The 17439-nt window shown below is 37.7% G+C and overlaps 1 protein-coding gene across 3 annotated transcripts in view; it reads left to right on the forward strand.

Annotated features, from left to right (window-relative positions):
- Positions 1-13046, forward strand: part of G3BP2 (G3BP stress granule assembly factor 2) — a 33968-nt gene extending 20922 nt beyond the window's left edge. For 2 of the 3 annotated variants that reach the window (XM_059159050.1, XM_059159051.1), the window contains exons 5-12: positions 309-399; positions 1373-1475; positions 1996-2176; positions 3157-3255; positions 7407-7509; positions 8717-8845; positions 9403-9521; positions 10128-13046. In XM_059159050.1, the coding sequence (XP_059015033.1) occupies positions 309-399; positions 1373-1475; positions 1996-2176; positions 3157-3255; positions 7407-7509; positions 8717-8845; positions 9403-9521; positions 10128-10400 (1098 nt within the window). In that variant the 3' untranslated portion in view covers positions 10401-13046. The remainder of the gene's footprint in view (positions 1-308; positions 400-1372; positions 1476-1995; positions 2177-3156; positions 3256-7406; positions 7510-8716; positions 8846-9402; positions 9522-10127) is intronic. The other variant, XM_059159052.1, reaches the window with a different exon arrangement.
- The last annotated feature ends 4393 nt before the right edge of the window (positions 13047-17439 follow it).

Here is a 17439-nt window from a genome sequence, read left to right on the forward strand (position 1 = left end):
CCACATCGGGCTCCTTGCTCAGCAGGGAGCCTGCTTCTTCCTCTGCCTCCCCCTGCCATTCTGTCTGCCTGTGCTCACTCTCTCTCCCTCTCTCTCTGATAAATAAATAAAATCTTAAAAAAAAAAAAAAGGCATTTGTCTTTTAAAATATATATATAGCATGTTTAATTTTAGAAGATTTTCCTGAATCTACATAATATTTCTATAGTGTTAAAATAGATATTGCATATGCCATGTAATTTGTTCTTTTTATGTAGTGCCATATTTATGAGTGTTTAATGGAATATTTGGATTTTGTTTTCCTGTAGGGATCTGTTCCAAATAAGTTTTATGTTCACAATGATATGTTTCGTTATGAAGATGAAGTATTTGGTGATTCTGAACCAGAACTTGATGAAGGTGAGGTTAAGATTGAAGGCTTCTATCCGTACTCTTTAAGGACATGAAAAATATGAAACTTAAATTTGCCTCTGTTATAACAGACTTAAACCCTCTTTTTTTCCCTTTTGTTAAAAAGAAATAGGTGTTCATTGTATGACATTATATAAAAATCAGACGTAGAAAGTAAAACAGAATTCAGACTCATCCTATATATAACCAAGAGTTATATTGTGAGTTTGTTTGGATTTCACCCTTAGCAGTACTTATTTTTATAAAAATGGAATTCTGCTAGTTCAAAGCTTGTTCTTTTCTATTTAATATATCTTCCTTGGCTGTGAATTTTTTGTTTATATCATAATTATTGATCTTTAATTTATATTTGTTTTCATTATCGTACTATTGAATAGATGTGACATAGGAAACCGAGTTACGGCTTAATACCATTTTATTTCCTATCCTTTCCTTTTCTTACTAATAGATCATTTAAAAAAATGAGGGCACCTGCGTGGCTTAGTCAGTTAAGTGACTGACTCCTGAGCTTGACTTAGGTATTGATCTGCAGGGTCATGAGTTTGAGCCCTGCATTGGGCTCCACACTGGGCTTAGAACCTACTTAAAAAAGTAAATAAAAGGATCCCTGGGTGAATCAGTCAGTTAAGTGCCTGCCTTTGGCTCAGGTCCTGATACCGGGGTCCTGGGATCGAGTCCCACATTGAGGTTGTAGCTAAGTGGGGAGCCTGCCTCTACCTGCCACTCCGCTGCCTGTGCTCCCCTTCTCGCGCTCTCTGACAAATAAATAAAATCTTAAAGAAATAAATGACAGTAAATACCAAACTTCATTTTGTTCGTGTTTCACTTAAGAGAACAGGGAATGCTTTAGTAAGAACAAGGTCAATTTTTTGAACTATCATATCACTTCCTTAGACATGAAAAACATGCACATGACATTGTTGAGTCTCTTATAAAAGAAATGTGTGTTCTGTATTGTCAGAATCAGAAGATGAGGTAGAAGAGGAACAAGAAGAAAGGCAACCATCTCCAGAACCTGTGCAAGAAAACGCTGATAGTGGTTACTATGAAGCTCACCCTGTGGCGTAAGAACAGAGTTTGCTGGGCTAGATTCGGTCTGAACTGTAACGTAGTTGCTAGGTGGTTTTGGTTCCTAGGATTACTCTTAGAAGTCAGTTTTTGATAAAGTTACCTGGTAGGCCAGTATTTGAGGCCCGGTTGTGTGTGCGTGTGTGTAAGAAATTTGGAAAGAGTTGTTTTATTTACATAAAAAATTGAACATGGTTTTGCCCAAAACACTGTTTACTTACTGATAATGCAGAATAGTTGAGACAACACAGAGAGCATTTTATTTTCATAAATATGGGGTTTATTTATAGTTAGTATTGAGATGAACATTTTCAGTAACTTAGTAATTCCATTTAAAAATGTTGGGGTTAAAGAGATGCTGCTTATGACTGTTACTCCCTTCCACCACCTAGTTCTTATTGGACTTTGGCGTCAAATCCTCTTATTACGAGTTATGCCCATTAGAGAAATGCTCTATTTTATTTAGAACTGATAATTTCAGTCATACTAAAAAATGAACAAAATATCTTGTTGTAGTAATGGCATAGAGGAGCCTTTGGAAGAATCCTCTCATGAACCTGAACCTGAGCCAGAAGCTGAAGCAAAGACTGAAGAACTAAAGCCACAAGTGGAGGAGAAGAACTTAGAAGAGTTAGAGGAGAAGTCGACTTCTCCTCCTCCTGCTGAACCTGTTTCTCTGCCACAGGAACCACCAAAGGTTAGATCAGAGGAGCTCTTTAGGCCTGTAGCAGCATACTTTCACATTTGGTGCCATTGATGAAGCATGACCTTTGTTCTATTATGTTAAATCGTTGAATATAGTAAACTATGCTTTTTTATGTATATGAAAGCTGTGGGGTTTTGTAATCCTGAGGAAATTTCTTTGTATTTATGTGCCCCTGCCTCCCCGGCCAAATATCCCTAAGAGTGAAACTTAGGGTTAATCCTTGTCTGTACACAGTGTTTAATCTCTCACATGAAATTATTTGAGTCCATGTATAAAGCTGAGAGTTGCTCTTCCATTCTGTAAGTCCTCTGGGCACAGATGCAACTGGAGTCATGAAATCTCCCAACTTAAACAAGTTGGCCTATGAAAAGAAGAGATACCATTATTTCTGGTTAAAATGGGAGCAATTTCCTTACTACACCAATTAAACTACCTTGGAAAGAAAAGTGACACCCATAGTGTATCATTTAAGCGTATCTAAAACATCTTTTATCTTTCCGTAAAGTAGAAAGTTAAAGTATATATGGGTAGTGAGAGGAGATTCCTTGTTCAATTTGTGAATGTCTGTTAAAGTTTCCAGTGAGTACTCTCTTCTTTCCTGTCCTTCCCCTCAACACCATCACACACCTTATCTTCCCCCCCAAAGGGGAAATAAACTGGTTCTATTAGGTTCTTATTTTTCTAGCATGTGTAGTTAGTGGTTTTGTTTTCCATTGCTCATCTCCTTAGAGCAAATAGGAACTTGCTTGTGGATTTATTTAGCAGTCAGACAAAACGAATAATCTTGCATAATGAGATTCTGAAAGCTGGCACATAGACTGGCATGTGTGTGTGTGCCTTTCTCTTGAGGAGGCCTCCGATATAGAACAATAGTTGAGAAATGAAAAGAAAATATATATTTGGAAGTTTCCCTATAGGAATGTTGGTGGTTTTCCATGATTAGTAGTCTAGGTTTGTTGCATTTCCTGCAGGCTTTCTCCTGGGCTTCAGTGACCAGTAAAAACCTGCCTCCTAGTGGTACTGTTTCTTCCTCTGGAATTCCACCCCATGTTAAAGCACCAGTCTCACAGGTAACCCATCTGTGAACACATTGGATTGTATCCTTGTTACATTGCCAATTGCTTATCTTTTTTATACTTCTTTAAATGAGTCAATCAGAAATTATGGATAAAATATTTTAAAAAATTGTATTAAATGTCAGTGCACCCACTTTAAATGCCAAATCTCTATCATAATCTGCATAGGTGGTATTTGGGGCTTGGGTGTGAAATACACATTAAGTTGGTTTGATTGATAGACAGATAAAGTGAGTCATTTAAAAGGCTTCTTAAAATAACAAAAAAATGTTCCTTTTAAAGTTTAAAATTTATTTAGCAAAAATATTTTAAGGAAGGCACAAAGTAGTATGGCATTATAAAAATCACTGTTTTTAAAAAAAAGAAAAAGAAAACTTTAAAAAATACACCACCTAAGCTCAGTCTGTAAGTGGTTCACTGTTTAATTGAAGCCTGTACCAACTTATGACTGTAGTGTTCACTTAACAGATCATTCCAGTATTCTGCTTTCCATCTGTTTGTCATCTTAACCCATTTCAGAGCTTTCAGAAACATTGAAAATAAGACACTGGCTACCTGGTGTGTTTATTAGGTATAGTTTAAAATTAAATTATAATTAAATTTATAGTACAGTTAAAAGGTATTCAGTTCTTTTTTCAACATTTTGAGTCATACTTTATTCCACTAGAAAATTTACATTTAAAATGGTTCATGCATTTACAGTTATTTGTATATGCCTCTTACATGCTCTAAAAAGAGTGAAACTTTGAGGTTTCAAAAAAAGTAGTAATCATTAGACAGTCCTTACGATGTCGGTGCACATAGTCAGCTCCGTAATAGCTGATACATGGGCTCAGGATACCTGTTGTTAACATCAGGAAGTGTTGTGTACTGTCAGATCACAAACCAGAATTCTTAGTGAAGGAAATTAATTTGTCAAGCACAAGCCTTCTGAAGACCTGAGAGTGACTTCGGAATTTTCTTTTGAATTGCTTGATATCTGTCAGGTTTGCATCTGGCATCTGCTTCGTCTTCCGAGCGTCGGCTGCGCTTACTTTAAACTACCACAAGTTAAAAGTTAGAATAGCTAATGCTTGTTCTGCCTTTAGTATATGCCAGGCCTTGTGCAAAGTACTTTATGTTCATTCTCAGCTAATCCTCAGTCCCCCTCTGAGGGTGGTTATTGTTACTATTGCTGTTTCACAGATGATTAAATTGAGGCCTAGAATGCCTCACCCTAAGTCAGACAGCTTTATGCTGGGCTTTGAGTTCATGCACTTTGACACCAGAGTCCCTTTGTGACTCACACAAACCTGTAGGTTTCTTTAGCCCTTTGGAGGGAAATGTATCTCCTTTTACATCAAAGAAGAGTACTATTTTTAAGGCCTGTCTAAATTACATTAGATCCTGTCCTTTTGTCCAGGGGATTTTTTTTTTTCTTTTAGTTTTGAAGTTATTTATTTTTTTAATTGTAGGAGACCATACTTATTAAGACATATTTAAACAGGTACAGTTTATAAACCTTAACTTTCTGGGGTGCCTGGCTGGTTCAGTTGGTAGAGCATCCAACTCGATCTTGGGGTTGTGAGTTCTAGCCCCACATTGGTGGGTGTAGCAATCACTGACATAAATAAAACTTAAAAAGAAAAAAAACAACTTTTCTGATCTTTTTTAGGCTGTATTTAGAATGGATTCATGATTTTTCCGTTTGATTTAATAAACCCTTCTGTTTATTACTTTGGTGTAGTTTCCATTTCCTTAACACCTTTAGCACAGTTTAATAAAAGGAGAATTTTAATTTATTGGTAGGAATTAACTTAGAAGTAGGTAAGGTAATTTCTTGGTGAAAAGATTTTGTCTGGAAATTGACTAGTGTATCTAACTAGCTTATGTTCAGTTGAAGAATTTCTTGTGGTTTTACCTGCTGTCATTGCTTTGATGGTTGTATTTTTATTTCATATTCTGTTTGACCTTCTTTTGTGGAATTTGTCGTCTGAGCACACTTTCTGGTTGCATGGAATTAATTAATTTGTAAGTCTCTAAAGTGTAGTATGTGGTATGTTATCTATTTTATCTTATTGGAGTAAATCTAATCATGAAATTGAGCCTGGAGAACTATAAATACACAGCTGGCTTAGTTAACATGTATGAATCAGTTATTGAAAGGAATATTGTTCGATTTTTGGTCTTGGTTTTTCTTTTGCATTGGCATCATCAGATATCTTCTCAAAGTCAGGTTGCTAAATCCCTGTATGAATTACTTGAAAGGCTTTGGAAATTGTTTTTAATTTTAAATCCTTAAAGGATAGTGAACTTTTCTATTTTGCTACTTGCAGTTATTTTTGGTAAATCAGTTTTGAAAAAAATTTAGGTCAGTGAGGACACCTCTTAAGTTCTTGATATCATTTGGATTGAGTGAGTCTAAGGTTTTTGTGCAGTTTCTAGATTAAAAGGTACATTTGCTATTTGTATTAATTTCCTAAACATAACTAGCTTAATCAAACTTTGTTAGGGTACATCTATTCTTTAATTCTGTTTTATGTTCATACTGAAGTCAGTTGGTGCTTTTAGGCCCCCTTAGTGAAATTTGTAAATAACTGCCTAAAAAGGCATCACATTTCAGCTCAAATTACCATTGAGTGTTAAACCCAATTACAGATAGCAGTGGTCTCAGGGTTATAACATAGAATCCCTTGTCAGGCACAGAACATTCTCCTACAATTTCAAGACAAAAATGTAATTTAATTTTAAATGAACCAAGAGTTACTGGACATTTATGTGTAACATCACTGTGCTTGGTTTTTGGGTGTTGTAGAAATGAATTAAGATAAGGTACAGTCCTTAGAGGAATAAATACATATAAATAATTGAGAAAACTGGAGAGAGTTAAAAAAATTATTTTTAACTAGCAGAGTTCTAGAACATGGGAGGCAAGTTGATCTTGAGGGAAATGGGAAATCATGGAAAAACAACTTGGAAAGAGACATCTGTTAAAAACTGCTAGGATCAGAATTAATATGCCTTTTGATTACAGTGGGTGAAATCTCTTGCAGCAAATTGTCATTTTTGAAAGAAACTGTTTATATCAAAATTTGTCCTTGTAAATTATGATATTCCAGTTAGATAAATGATGAAAAAGTTTGGGACACTGGCTGGACTGAGGTCCTCAGAGATGATCAGACATAAAGACAAGGCTGAAACCACTAGTTTTCTGATTTTGAGGAGGACATTTTCTTCATATCCTGCTGAGTGTTTTCAGCATTCTTTGAAGGTGTATTTTGTCTCTTCCTGGGACCATAAATATTTGGGCAGTAGATGGCCGAAGAGTATGGGAATACTGAAAATTAGGGAAAAGGTAATAGCAGATACAGATGTTATTTTGTTTTATAATAGTTAATTTTATGTGTGTAATTCAGCAGTTAGCAGAAATTTTTAGAAGTCATCTTAGGATGTCCTATTACTCCCTACCTGCCCCTGCCCCAAGGTTTATTAAAAGAAAAGTGGTGGGGTCAGTCCTTAAACAATGATCTGTCTTTCCCATAAGGAAGAACAGTAGGAAGCTAAAGGACTCCTTGATTCTGATCAAGAGGTGTTTACATGTGTCTGTCTTGTTTGTTTAATTGTAACTTAAAAGTAGGATTATTTTAGTTGCCAGAGTAAGCTAAATTGTGTATTTTGAACTATCCATTGTTTTAAGATTTATTTATGGGGGGGTTTAAAGCTACTGGCTAAGCACTTAAATTTGAAGGGCAGCTAGATAATTAGAAAGTATGTGTCACAATTTTGTGTAAAATAAAGATGGCTGTTTATTTTGGATATGCATTTACATGGAGTGGCTCATCTTGCATTTTTGTGATTTTTGTAGCAGTACCTTTAATGCTGTCTCAATGTGGATGTAAATTTATTGGAAAAATGTGGTTGTAAAAAGCAGCTTATTTTGGGTTAGATATCCTTGAATGGGAAAACAGACCTACTCTACAGTCCTAGATTGGTACAGAATATCTTTATAAAAATTAATTCTTCATATACATAGGACACCATGTTAAAAATATTCTGAACTTAAAGTTACCATTATGTGTGCTGGTGACTTGCTGTTAGTTGCTTTAGTTGTTTTGTCTCCTATGGAATGAGTTTCTTTATAATGTGTTTTTTCCCTTGTATTTTAGCCAAGAGTTGAAGCTAAACCGGAAGTTCAGTCTCAGCCACCTCGTGTGCGTGAACAACGACCTAGAGAACGGCCTGGTTTCCCTCCTAGAGGACCGAGACCAGGTGAGTCAGCTGCCTCTGAGGCCTTTCACATTTAGTACTTGGAAAGTTGGAAAAGACTGAGCTTAAAATGCAATAATGTGTTTTATATACTGTTCCTCTCAGTACAAAATTTCTTAAAGGGTTAAGTAACTTGCGGAAGTACAGTCTGGGGCAGAACAGCTGACTTGTAGGGGAGGATTAGTTGACATGCAACGGAGACCTGTATTTTGAAGGTGTAAAAATTTTGAGACAGATTTGATTTGGTTATTGTCACTGGTTTTAAGAATTCAAAACCGAGCTGCCAATAACCTACTCTCTTACTTAGCACTCTTATCTCTTCACAGATAAACAATAAGCACACCCTGATTCTTCTTATTTTGATTGTCTTAGGTATTAAGTAAGTTGCCATGATTTTTGACTTGTTTCCATTGTTAGCTAATATGTGTAGCACCTCTATTTGAATTCTATAAGTATGTTTAGATTGCCTTTGGGAGGAGGTGGGTGATAGTACCTATTAATAGCATATGTAATTATTCCCACAAAAGTAAGATTAAGTGATGTGTGACTAAACCAGAAGTCATGGGAACTGGAGTTTGTCCTAGCTTTGCTACTGCTTGAGTTCATGGTCTTAGGTGAGACCCTTAAAATACGAGCTTCTCTTATGCCATTTAGTTATTACACAAACTTTTCTTGTGTGATGCCTTTCTTATATGCCTCACTGTGTTCTTTGTGTTATTGGATCAAATAAAACTTTTTATATAAATTTGAGCACATTAATATGTATATAGGCTATCTAAATGAGATATTATTACTATTAAATTTACCAATTTGGCTATAACTTCATACAACCAAAAATTAATTTGCAAACTTCAAAATACTGAACAAATATTTAGAACAGATACATCTCACTATCTGAAATTTGTTTGGTTCCTGGGTGATGGCAAGAGTTTGGTTAAGGAGGAACATTTGTACTAATGTTGGACTTTCGTATAATCAGACCAGTAGATCTAGAAGAGGTACTTAAGTGATCTAGTCAATACCCTCACTTTACACTTAGTGTCATGTTATTTTCTAACTAACCTACTAATAATAGGCACTTCCACCTCTGTTCAAGGAGCTCACTATCTTATTAAACTAAAACAGGAATATCTACTGTACATTCATTGCTTTGAGCTTTATTACTATGTGACATTATAAACTTTAATATCTGTCCTATTCCTTTTCTCAGGCAGGGGAGATATTGAACAGAATGAATCTGACAACCGTAGAATAATCCGCTATCCAGACAGTCATCAACTTTTTGTTGGTAACTTGCCACATGATATTGATGAAAATGAACTGAAAGAGTTCTTCATGAGTGAGTAGTTTGTTTTGGTTTATTGGAAAATTAAGCAGGGGGGAATAGAGCTTTTTTTATAATGTAATTAGAACTTAAAAGCACGTTTATCTCTCTAAACTGTATGTCCCCAGGTACCAATCACTTTAGTTGATCAAAAGGGAGTAGAAGGTTGTATTGGATGTTCCCCAGGACTGTACTTAGTGTTGACTGGCCTAGTTGTAGAGGTTAGAAGAAAGAGCCGATGCAGATTTAAAATTGGGGATGAGATTCTTGGGGCAAGTTTAAGTCAGAAATAGAAAATGTCAGTGTTTTTGTAACACCATGCAGCTAACTTTCCTTTTGAGAGCACTAATTGAGAAGGGGAACAAAACAGGCGGCCGGGCTAGTTGTTGGAGTCTTTCTGTGAATGACTTGTATGAGTGAATAATGTACCTTGGTTGTCACTGGATGAAGCAGCTTGTAACTTTTATTTTGAAATGTTTCAAGTAGATTAAGGTTATTTTTCCTCAATAATTAGAGCTAAAGTATTCTTTTTAAATATTTAACCCTTGGTGTAATAATACATATTTTCACAGGTTTTGGAAACGTTGTGGAACTTCGCATCAATACAAAGGGTGTTGGGGGAAAGCTTCCAAACTTCGGTTTTGTGGTTTTTGATGACTCTGAACCAGTTCAGAGAATCTTAATTGCAAAAGTAAGTGACTGAAAGGGTGTACATAGTTCAAGACTTTATCATTCCTATTGTTTGTAATACTCATTTGGTGTATTTTAAAGCCATAGAAGCACTTTTCTTAATGGTGAAGCTAAAGATAGTTTATTAGAAATGGTATTTATGCAAAGAATAAAGATTTATTAGTAGTTTTAAAGCTTGAGGTATGGATTATTTTCTGTTTATTACTATTTTTTTTTTTTTTTAGCACACAGTTACTTATGATAGTGCAATTTGAGGGGTGGATTATTTTATTTATTTATTTACTTAGTTATTTGATAGCGATCACAAGTAGGCAGAGGGGTTGGGGGGAAGCAGGCTCCCCGCTGAGCAGAGAGCCCAATGCAGGGCTCCATCCCAGGACCCTAGGATCATGACCTGAGCCGAAGGCAAAGGCTTTAACTCACTGAGCCACCCAGGCGCCCTGAGGTGTGGACTTTTTAAATCGCACTATTTGCTCTGGTGAAGAGGGTTGGAATAGATTGCATATTAAAAATTTCCTGGAGTTTTTTGTCAGGATTTTATTTCTTAAGGGAATATGTGACAGTTGCTCTCTAACCTGACCATGTAAATCTTTTTCTCCTTTTAAAGCCTATTATGTTTCGAGGGGAAGTGCGTTTAAATGTGGAAGAGAAAAAAACGAGAGCTGCGAGAGAGCGAGAAACCAGAGGTGGTGGTGACGACCGCAGGGATATTAGGCGCAACGACCGAGGTCCTGGTGGTCCCCGTGGCATAGTGGGCGGCGGAATGATGCGTGACCGGGACGGAAGAGGACCTCCTCCGAGAGGTGGCATGGCACAGAAACTTGGCTCTGGAAGAGGAACCGGGCAAATGGAAGGCCGCTTCACAGGACAGCGTCGCTGAAGCTCCACTGTTGGCAAAGTCTTGGCAGTGGTACATTATTCATCGTGTTTGCATTCTTGTTAATTTTTTTTTGGCTTTGGAATGTGACACAGCCTTTTTGATCATTTCTTTGATGTGAAAAGCATCTTTTGGTTATCAGTTAAATTGAGGTGGACATTATTTCCCCAATTTCACAACAGGAGTCACATTGTTAATTTATAAATCTAGACTTGGAGAATTAAGGACTGAGAAATGACCATATCTTAAACTGTCTACAACAAAATGAACTTAAAAGGACATGCCCAACTGAATTCAGGTCCTTTGAGTCAAAAAAAAAAAATCCTCTGCTGCACATTTTGTTTAAGTGTTACTGTTTCTACCTATTAATGTTGGAAACACAAATAGTGCAATTTGTGCAATTGGAGAATCTTGCCTTTTTTCTTGGCTCCCCCCAAAATACAACCCAACAGAAACTTGTTATGCACTCATCAAAATGCACTAATGGGTACTCTGAACTCATTAACATTGACATCTGCAACAGGAGGCAACAGGGGAAAAAAATCTTTCTTCTTTTTTTCCAGTAGAGAATAGTTTGTGAAATGATGAGGGCATTTTATCTGCTTGCTGTGACCAGCGTGTGTACACATAAACCTTAACAAGACTACAAGTATATTCCAGAAGGGAATCATTTAGTCATGAACTAAATAACAAAAATCCGAACTTCAAATGCTATGGTCTTGAGTATTAGACCAGATTTAGTAGCTCCATATCTAAGATTTTTCTACCTGCCCCTCTTCAGTACAGGGATGGCCGGCTGCTCTACACACTCCTCCCTCTTTCCTTCCTTTCAGCTGTGTACAGTGAGAATTGTCTTTACTGTATTTTCGTTCTCTGGTAATGTAATAAGCATGATGGTGCCTTCTCTTAATACATCATTCCAGTCTTGCTGGTAATTTTGTACAGTATAGTGTATGAATTGCTGTGCTGCAAAGCCAAACAGCTGCAAAATGTTGAAAAATCATTGAAGTGTGTAAAAATTGCAGTATCTTTAAAATCAGTAAAATCGACTAGCATATTATTTACTTTGTTCTTCAGTTAACAACTTTGTGTTCTCTGTGGGAGGGAGTCTTGTGTGTTCGGGAGGGACAGGGAAGGAGGAAGTCAGTTATTTGAGTAAGTCTCTTGTTGGCTTTTCTCTCAGCATGAACGTGAACGTTGAAGCGTATCACTCGAGAGGTGCTTGGGAAAGTCATCACCTTGATGTACATTTTTTATGACCTTTTAAAAGCAGTCAGATTCCATAAATGGCGAGTAAACCTGAAGTGAGGATACTGCAATTTTCGGAGAAAAGAACAGCAGCTCCTAAGTGTTTGCATTTTCTATTTGGGGGGGCAGGGAACCGTCATTCATTTTGCACAATTCTTGAACTGATGTCCGCACCCGAGTGGCTCTGAATTTAAGTCTGGGACGACATCTTTTATTTTTACATAAATCTCTAAACAATTCTGTGAGCAAAGTTTGTAGCTGCTGGATTATTGTCTGTCTTTATAGCAAGTTCCAGTAAACCGCAAGTATGGCAAAGGATATCCAATTTTATGCTTGGAGCATTTGGTACATAACAGTTTCTGATGTTTCAGGCTCCAGGAGTGAGGTAAATTAAGTGTGACCACTTAAAGCTGCTTGTTAGCATGGAAGACTTCTCCAATGTTAGTAATAACAACAACAAAAAAATGCACTTGACATAGTAGCAAACTGGATCTGAATTATGAAACTGTTTGCTATTTTAGTATATTCTGTTTTTCATGTACTGGGCGATATACGTGAAATTAGAGCTGTCCTTTTGAATGAGGTCTTCCATGTTTGGGGGAAAGTCTTGCACTATTTGCATATATTTTGGGGACACAGATTCCTCATAGTTTCCATTTGGGGGGGGGCTTAAAGATTTTTTTCCTGTTTTTGAACACTTTTACACTTTCTGATGTATAGTACTTGAAGTTCTTACCAGAAAATTACTTTTGAGTTTTGAAGCCTTTATTCAAACTACTTTTAAATAAGTGGTTTATTGTCAGTGTTTTGTTTTATAGCATATTTTTCCCTCTACTCTTTTCTTATCTTTCCATTTTAAATATATATATAGTTTCCGATCTAGGATATTGCCCTGCCACCCATAAGAACTGCGTTCTGGCACCAAAAGTAATGACAAATGTTAAGTGTAGTAGAAAATTTTGAGTAAAGAGCCATTCAGCTTCAGTCTTTACATACCATGAAGAAAACATTAAAACATCACATGGAGAAGTTTACATGGTGATTGTTCACCTGCAGTACTGTGGACTTTTAACATTTTGTCCCCTTTTCAGTGAACCAGAGTAAAAATAATTCATTGACCATTACTGTTATTTGCTGATTTTTTTTTTTCTTTCTTTTATTTTTTTTTTTTTTGATGGTAATATTCTATCCTTCTGACACTATCGCAACCAAATTGGCTTTACCATCTTGGCTTTAGTAGGTATAGAAGACAATGGATTACCATCTTTATTGCTGTAATGTGTTAAGCATTATATGCTAGTAGAATCTAGTTTAATTGTTTCAGGTGGAAAAGTATTCTTTGAGTTTCCATTTTGAATGTGTTTGGACTAAACAAACAATAAACTACTGACGTCTGCGGCATTTATGTCCCTGATTTAATCTGTAGGTCTGTGCTCCAGAGTATTGTCTCCCAGTCGCATTTCCTACAACCTAAGTGAAAATAAGGAATTGTTCTAAAACCAACTGTGGCTTGTTTGTGGAATTTGATGTCTAAAGAAGTAAAAAACATTTAAGGACAACTCGAACATGGTTAGAGATATTTTCCCAATTCACTTAGCTAAGTGGGATACGAGTTAAAGGATAGCATAAGGGAATAAGTTTAAGGAAGGTGAGAATGATCAAAATCATACTGCTTATACTAAACCTTTAAACAAACATCCAAAGGATGGCTGCCTCCTATCTCCGAAGGAAAGGGAGAGGGATGGGAAGATTGAGTTCCCTGAAGTTACAGGCATGATCCAGTTCAGAAGGCGGAACGAATTTGTCAAGTTCTAAAAGAATATTCAAGGGAAAATAATTAATCCCATTTGCAAGTATGTATTTCAAATGAAAAATGAGGTCCTAATGCATATATAATTTTAGAACTTGAGGCTTTTGTGAAAAGGGATGGTTATAAATGATTTCTTCCTGATGATGTATTCATAACACTGTTTATGAAGATTCCTTGAATCCGTCTTCACAAGTTTGTACTGCAGCGAAGCCAGAGTAGTCATTATTTCTGTACTCTCAAGGAAGTAAGACTTAAGATTTTTGTAAATATACAGTAAATTCACGTTCAATATTATAATGTAACTTTGATCTAACTTTATGACTGGGGAAAACATTTTCTTAGAAGGGATAAAATGTATATGCTACACTATATTGAAAATCAAGTTTGAAGCAGCAAATTACCATTTGGTCCAGGAAACTTACGTGAAACAAAATATATTGAACATTTCAGCCACACAAGATGCTCCATTTCAGTTATGATTTGATGTAGTCTGTGGCAAGTGAAGGAAAATTTAGTGGATAGCTATTTGTATTTTTCCTTTAAATTAGGACAATTTGTTCATCCTAATTTATATGTAGATATATTTTTTAAAGATTGTATTTATTTGACAGAGACATAGCAAGAGAGGGAACACAAGCAGGGGGAGTGGGAGAGGGAGAAGCAGGCTTCCCGTGAAGCAGAGAGCCCAATGTGGGGCTCAATCCCAGGACCCTGGGATCATGACCTGAGCCAAAGGTGGATGCTTAAGGACTGAGCCCACCCAGGTGCTCCCATAATTTATATTTTTAACTACAGAAGAATAAATACCCCTCCCCCCCTTTTATTCTGTGTTCCATAAGACTTTCTAATTTAGTAGTAGACTATTTTGGTCTGTTTGATGCCAGAGTTCTAAATTCTTTAAAATTACTGGGTAAATGAACAATATTACATCATGAGAGAAGTTTCCCTTTGTGATAGATTTCAGTAGGTTCATATAGAGAGTAATTGTTCAAAATAAGTTACGTCTGAAGTTGTTGGGGTTTTTTTGAAAAATAGAGACTAAAATTCTAGAATCTGTTTATTTATATATGCACATTTTATGTTTAACATGCACCAGGTTAGGAAAGTGTTTTTATTACCAAATACTGGGCAAAATGCTATAAATGCAGATTCAGAATTAAACTCACAGGCAGGTTACTGGGCCTCTATTGCCAAATTAATTGCTATCTTTGTCCTTGATCTCTGAGATTTTATTTTTTTTCCCCCGGAGTTTCATAAAGCTGGCTGCCTACCCAAATGCATTTTCACCTTCAGGACTTAGTATTCTTTGAACTGCTCTTGTTTTCTGTACTTGATCTTAACCAATTCACAACTGCGGACACGCCAGCCGCCCCTACCCCCAGTCCCTTCTTGCCTCAGTCTCTTCCCTGGTAAACTTTATCTGCGTGGTTTCATTTAGTCCAGGCACAACTGCAGCTTCAGTATATTGTCCATTCAGTAGCTCCCACACAGTGAAACGGTCAAGAGGAGAGCTTTCGAGGCAGCCTGGGCAACTCCACCGTTCAGTGGTGGGTCTTGTTGGGTGTTTGTGAGGATTCTCAGTGACTTCATGTATAAAGCAAGTAAAATAGGGTAGTGGGTCCTCCGCAAGTGATACCTATTAACGATTTTTTTTAAAAAGACTATTAGAAAGCGTGTGCACAGACAGAGTGGCAGCAGAGGCAGAGAGAGAAGCACGCTCTCTGCTGAGCCAAGGACCTCTATGTGGGACTCGATCCCAGGACCCTGGGATCATGACCTGAGCCGAAGGGAGCGGCTTAACCAACTGAGCCACCCAGGTGCCCCACCTGTTAACAATTTTTGACTCTAGATTTTTGCTGTCTTATCCTGTGTTCCAAGTAATGTTTTTTGTTTTGCTTTTGTTTGTGTTTTAAGATTATTTATTTGGGAGAGAGAGGAATGTAGGGAGCAGATTGATTCCCTGCTGAGCTAGAACCTGGTCCTACCCTTGATCCCACGATCTGAGATGATCACTTGAGCAGAATGTAAGAGTCAGACGCTTAACCAACTGAGCCACTTGAGGGCCCCCCAAACACCTTTTTAAAATCCTTTTCTGCCATGGACCTCCTTGAAGTCCTAGGGAATTCAAAGTTCAGAAGTCCAAAACAATGTATTTTCTCTAAGTGATTTGTGCATACCTGGCTCTCTAATGAATGTCCCATTTTTCTGACCTCTTTAACCTAGGAATGTCTGAAGTCTCTCTGGTCTCAGAATTTTCTCTGCCTCCCTTCTATCCACTTTTCAGGCTGTAAGAAGTATGTGGGTGCATATTTCAGAAGGTGGCTAGCGAGCTGACCATGAAGGAGCTTGTTGGCCTTAAGGAGGTTGCTCTTAATCCCAAGAGCAATGGCAAATTGAACCGTTTGATAAGTGGGGGCACGTAATTCTATTTTGAAGTGTCTCTAGCTCCATAGTAAACAAATGGAAGGAGTTCTGTGATGAACTGAGCAGATGAGGTCAAAGGATACTGCCGGTATCTCAGGAGCTGCGGTTCTAGAGTGCTGGCACTAGGGTGTACTGAGATGTGCTAGAGTATGGCTATAAGGAATCGAAAGAATTTCAAAGCTTTGGGTAGAATGGCCAGGGCTTGGTGTGGGAAAGCATAGTATCAGAAGAATTCTAATTTTCTCACTTTTGTAACTGGAGAAATAAAACTGCGTGTGGAACAAGGGAAAACAGGCTTTCTGGGTGAGGAGGCAGGAGTGCTGGTGAAACCCTCTTGGGTTTTCATGTGAAATTGGACCTGAAAAGGTCAGGCTGTCTAGGACTGTATGAAATTTTGGCTTGTGCCTTTTTTATTCCAGTATATGAAATGGTCAATTTTGTGTATATTTACTGCAATTGAAAACATGCTGTGCACGTTGTAGAAAATACAGATAATCCAAAAGAATGAACTCCCATAGTCTAATCTGTAGATCGTCTCTGTAAGTACCTTGGCATGGGTGTATGTGTTTTCCTATATACTGTTACCCTTGTTTTAAGATTTTATTTGAGAGAGAGAGCGAGAGAGTACAAGAGTGGGGAGTGTCAGAGGGAGAAGCAGACTTCCCACTGAGCAGGGAGCCCTATGCGGGACTCAGTCTTAGGATTCCAGGATCATGACCTGAGCCGAAGGCAATTGCTTAACCAACTGAGCCACCCAGGCACCCCTACACTATTGTTCTAATGACAAACCATTTAATGCTTGATACGGTGTAAGTTGAACCACCACCGCATGCCGGACACTGTTGTGGAGACTTATTCTGAAGTCGCGTGAGTAAGTCATTGGTCTCCTCGAGTTGTGAAAGCTGTGCAAAGCATTAAGATAACACATAGCCTCTGTGGGGCGACTTTAGGGTGGTGGTCCCCGATCACCCATTCTGGCACTCCAGCCAGAGGAACCAGCTCATGTAAAGCTTGGAAAAGCAGGCAAGGTAAGGGGAAGACGCTGGGATTGGTGAAGTGGGGTCAAGAGGTGGCAGAGTGGTAAGAGGTGGGGTAGGGGACGTAAGGGGATGAAATCACCTCAACCAGGGTAAGGGATCTATTTCAATTTTTTTCTAATTGCTACAGGAAGCTGTTAAAAAAATTAAGCATGCGAGTGATAGAATAATGCCATGTCAAGAATACACGGTAGGAGGGGCACCTGGGTGGCTCAGTGGGTTGAGGGTCTGCCCTTGTTTCCAGTCATGGTCGCTGGGTCCTGGGATCGAGTCCCTCCGGCTCCCTGCTCGGCGGGGGGCCTGCTTCTCCCACTCCTCCCCACCTGTGCTCTCTGCCAGTCTCTAAGTCTCGAATAATAACTAAAATATTAAAAAGAGAATACATGCTAGGAGGACAAGAATGGGAGCAGGAAAACCGAAGCTGCTGTGATTCAAGACTTAGAAGGGAAGGAAATAGATTTAGCTTGTTTTTTGGCGCTTGAATTTAGGAGGGGTTTTGACAAAAGGAATCGACAGTGACAAG

The sequence above is a fragment of the Mustela lutreola genome, chromosome 1 (genome assembly GCF_030435805.1).
Source record: "Mustela lutreola isolate mMusLut2 chromosome 1, mMusLut2.pri, whole genome shotgun sequence".
Classification (NCBI taxonomy): domain Eukaryota; kingdom Metazoa; phylum Chordata; class Mammalia; order Carnivora; family Mustelidae; genus Mustela; species Mustela lutreola.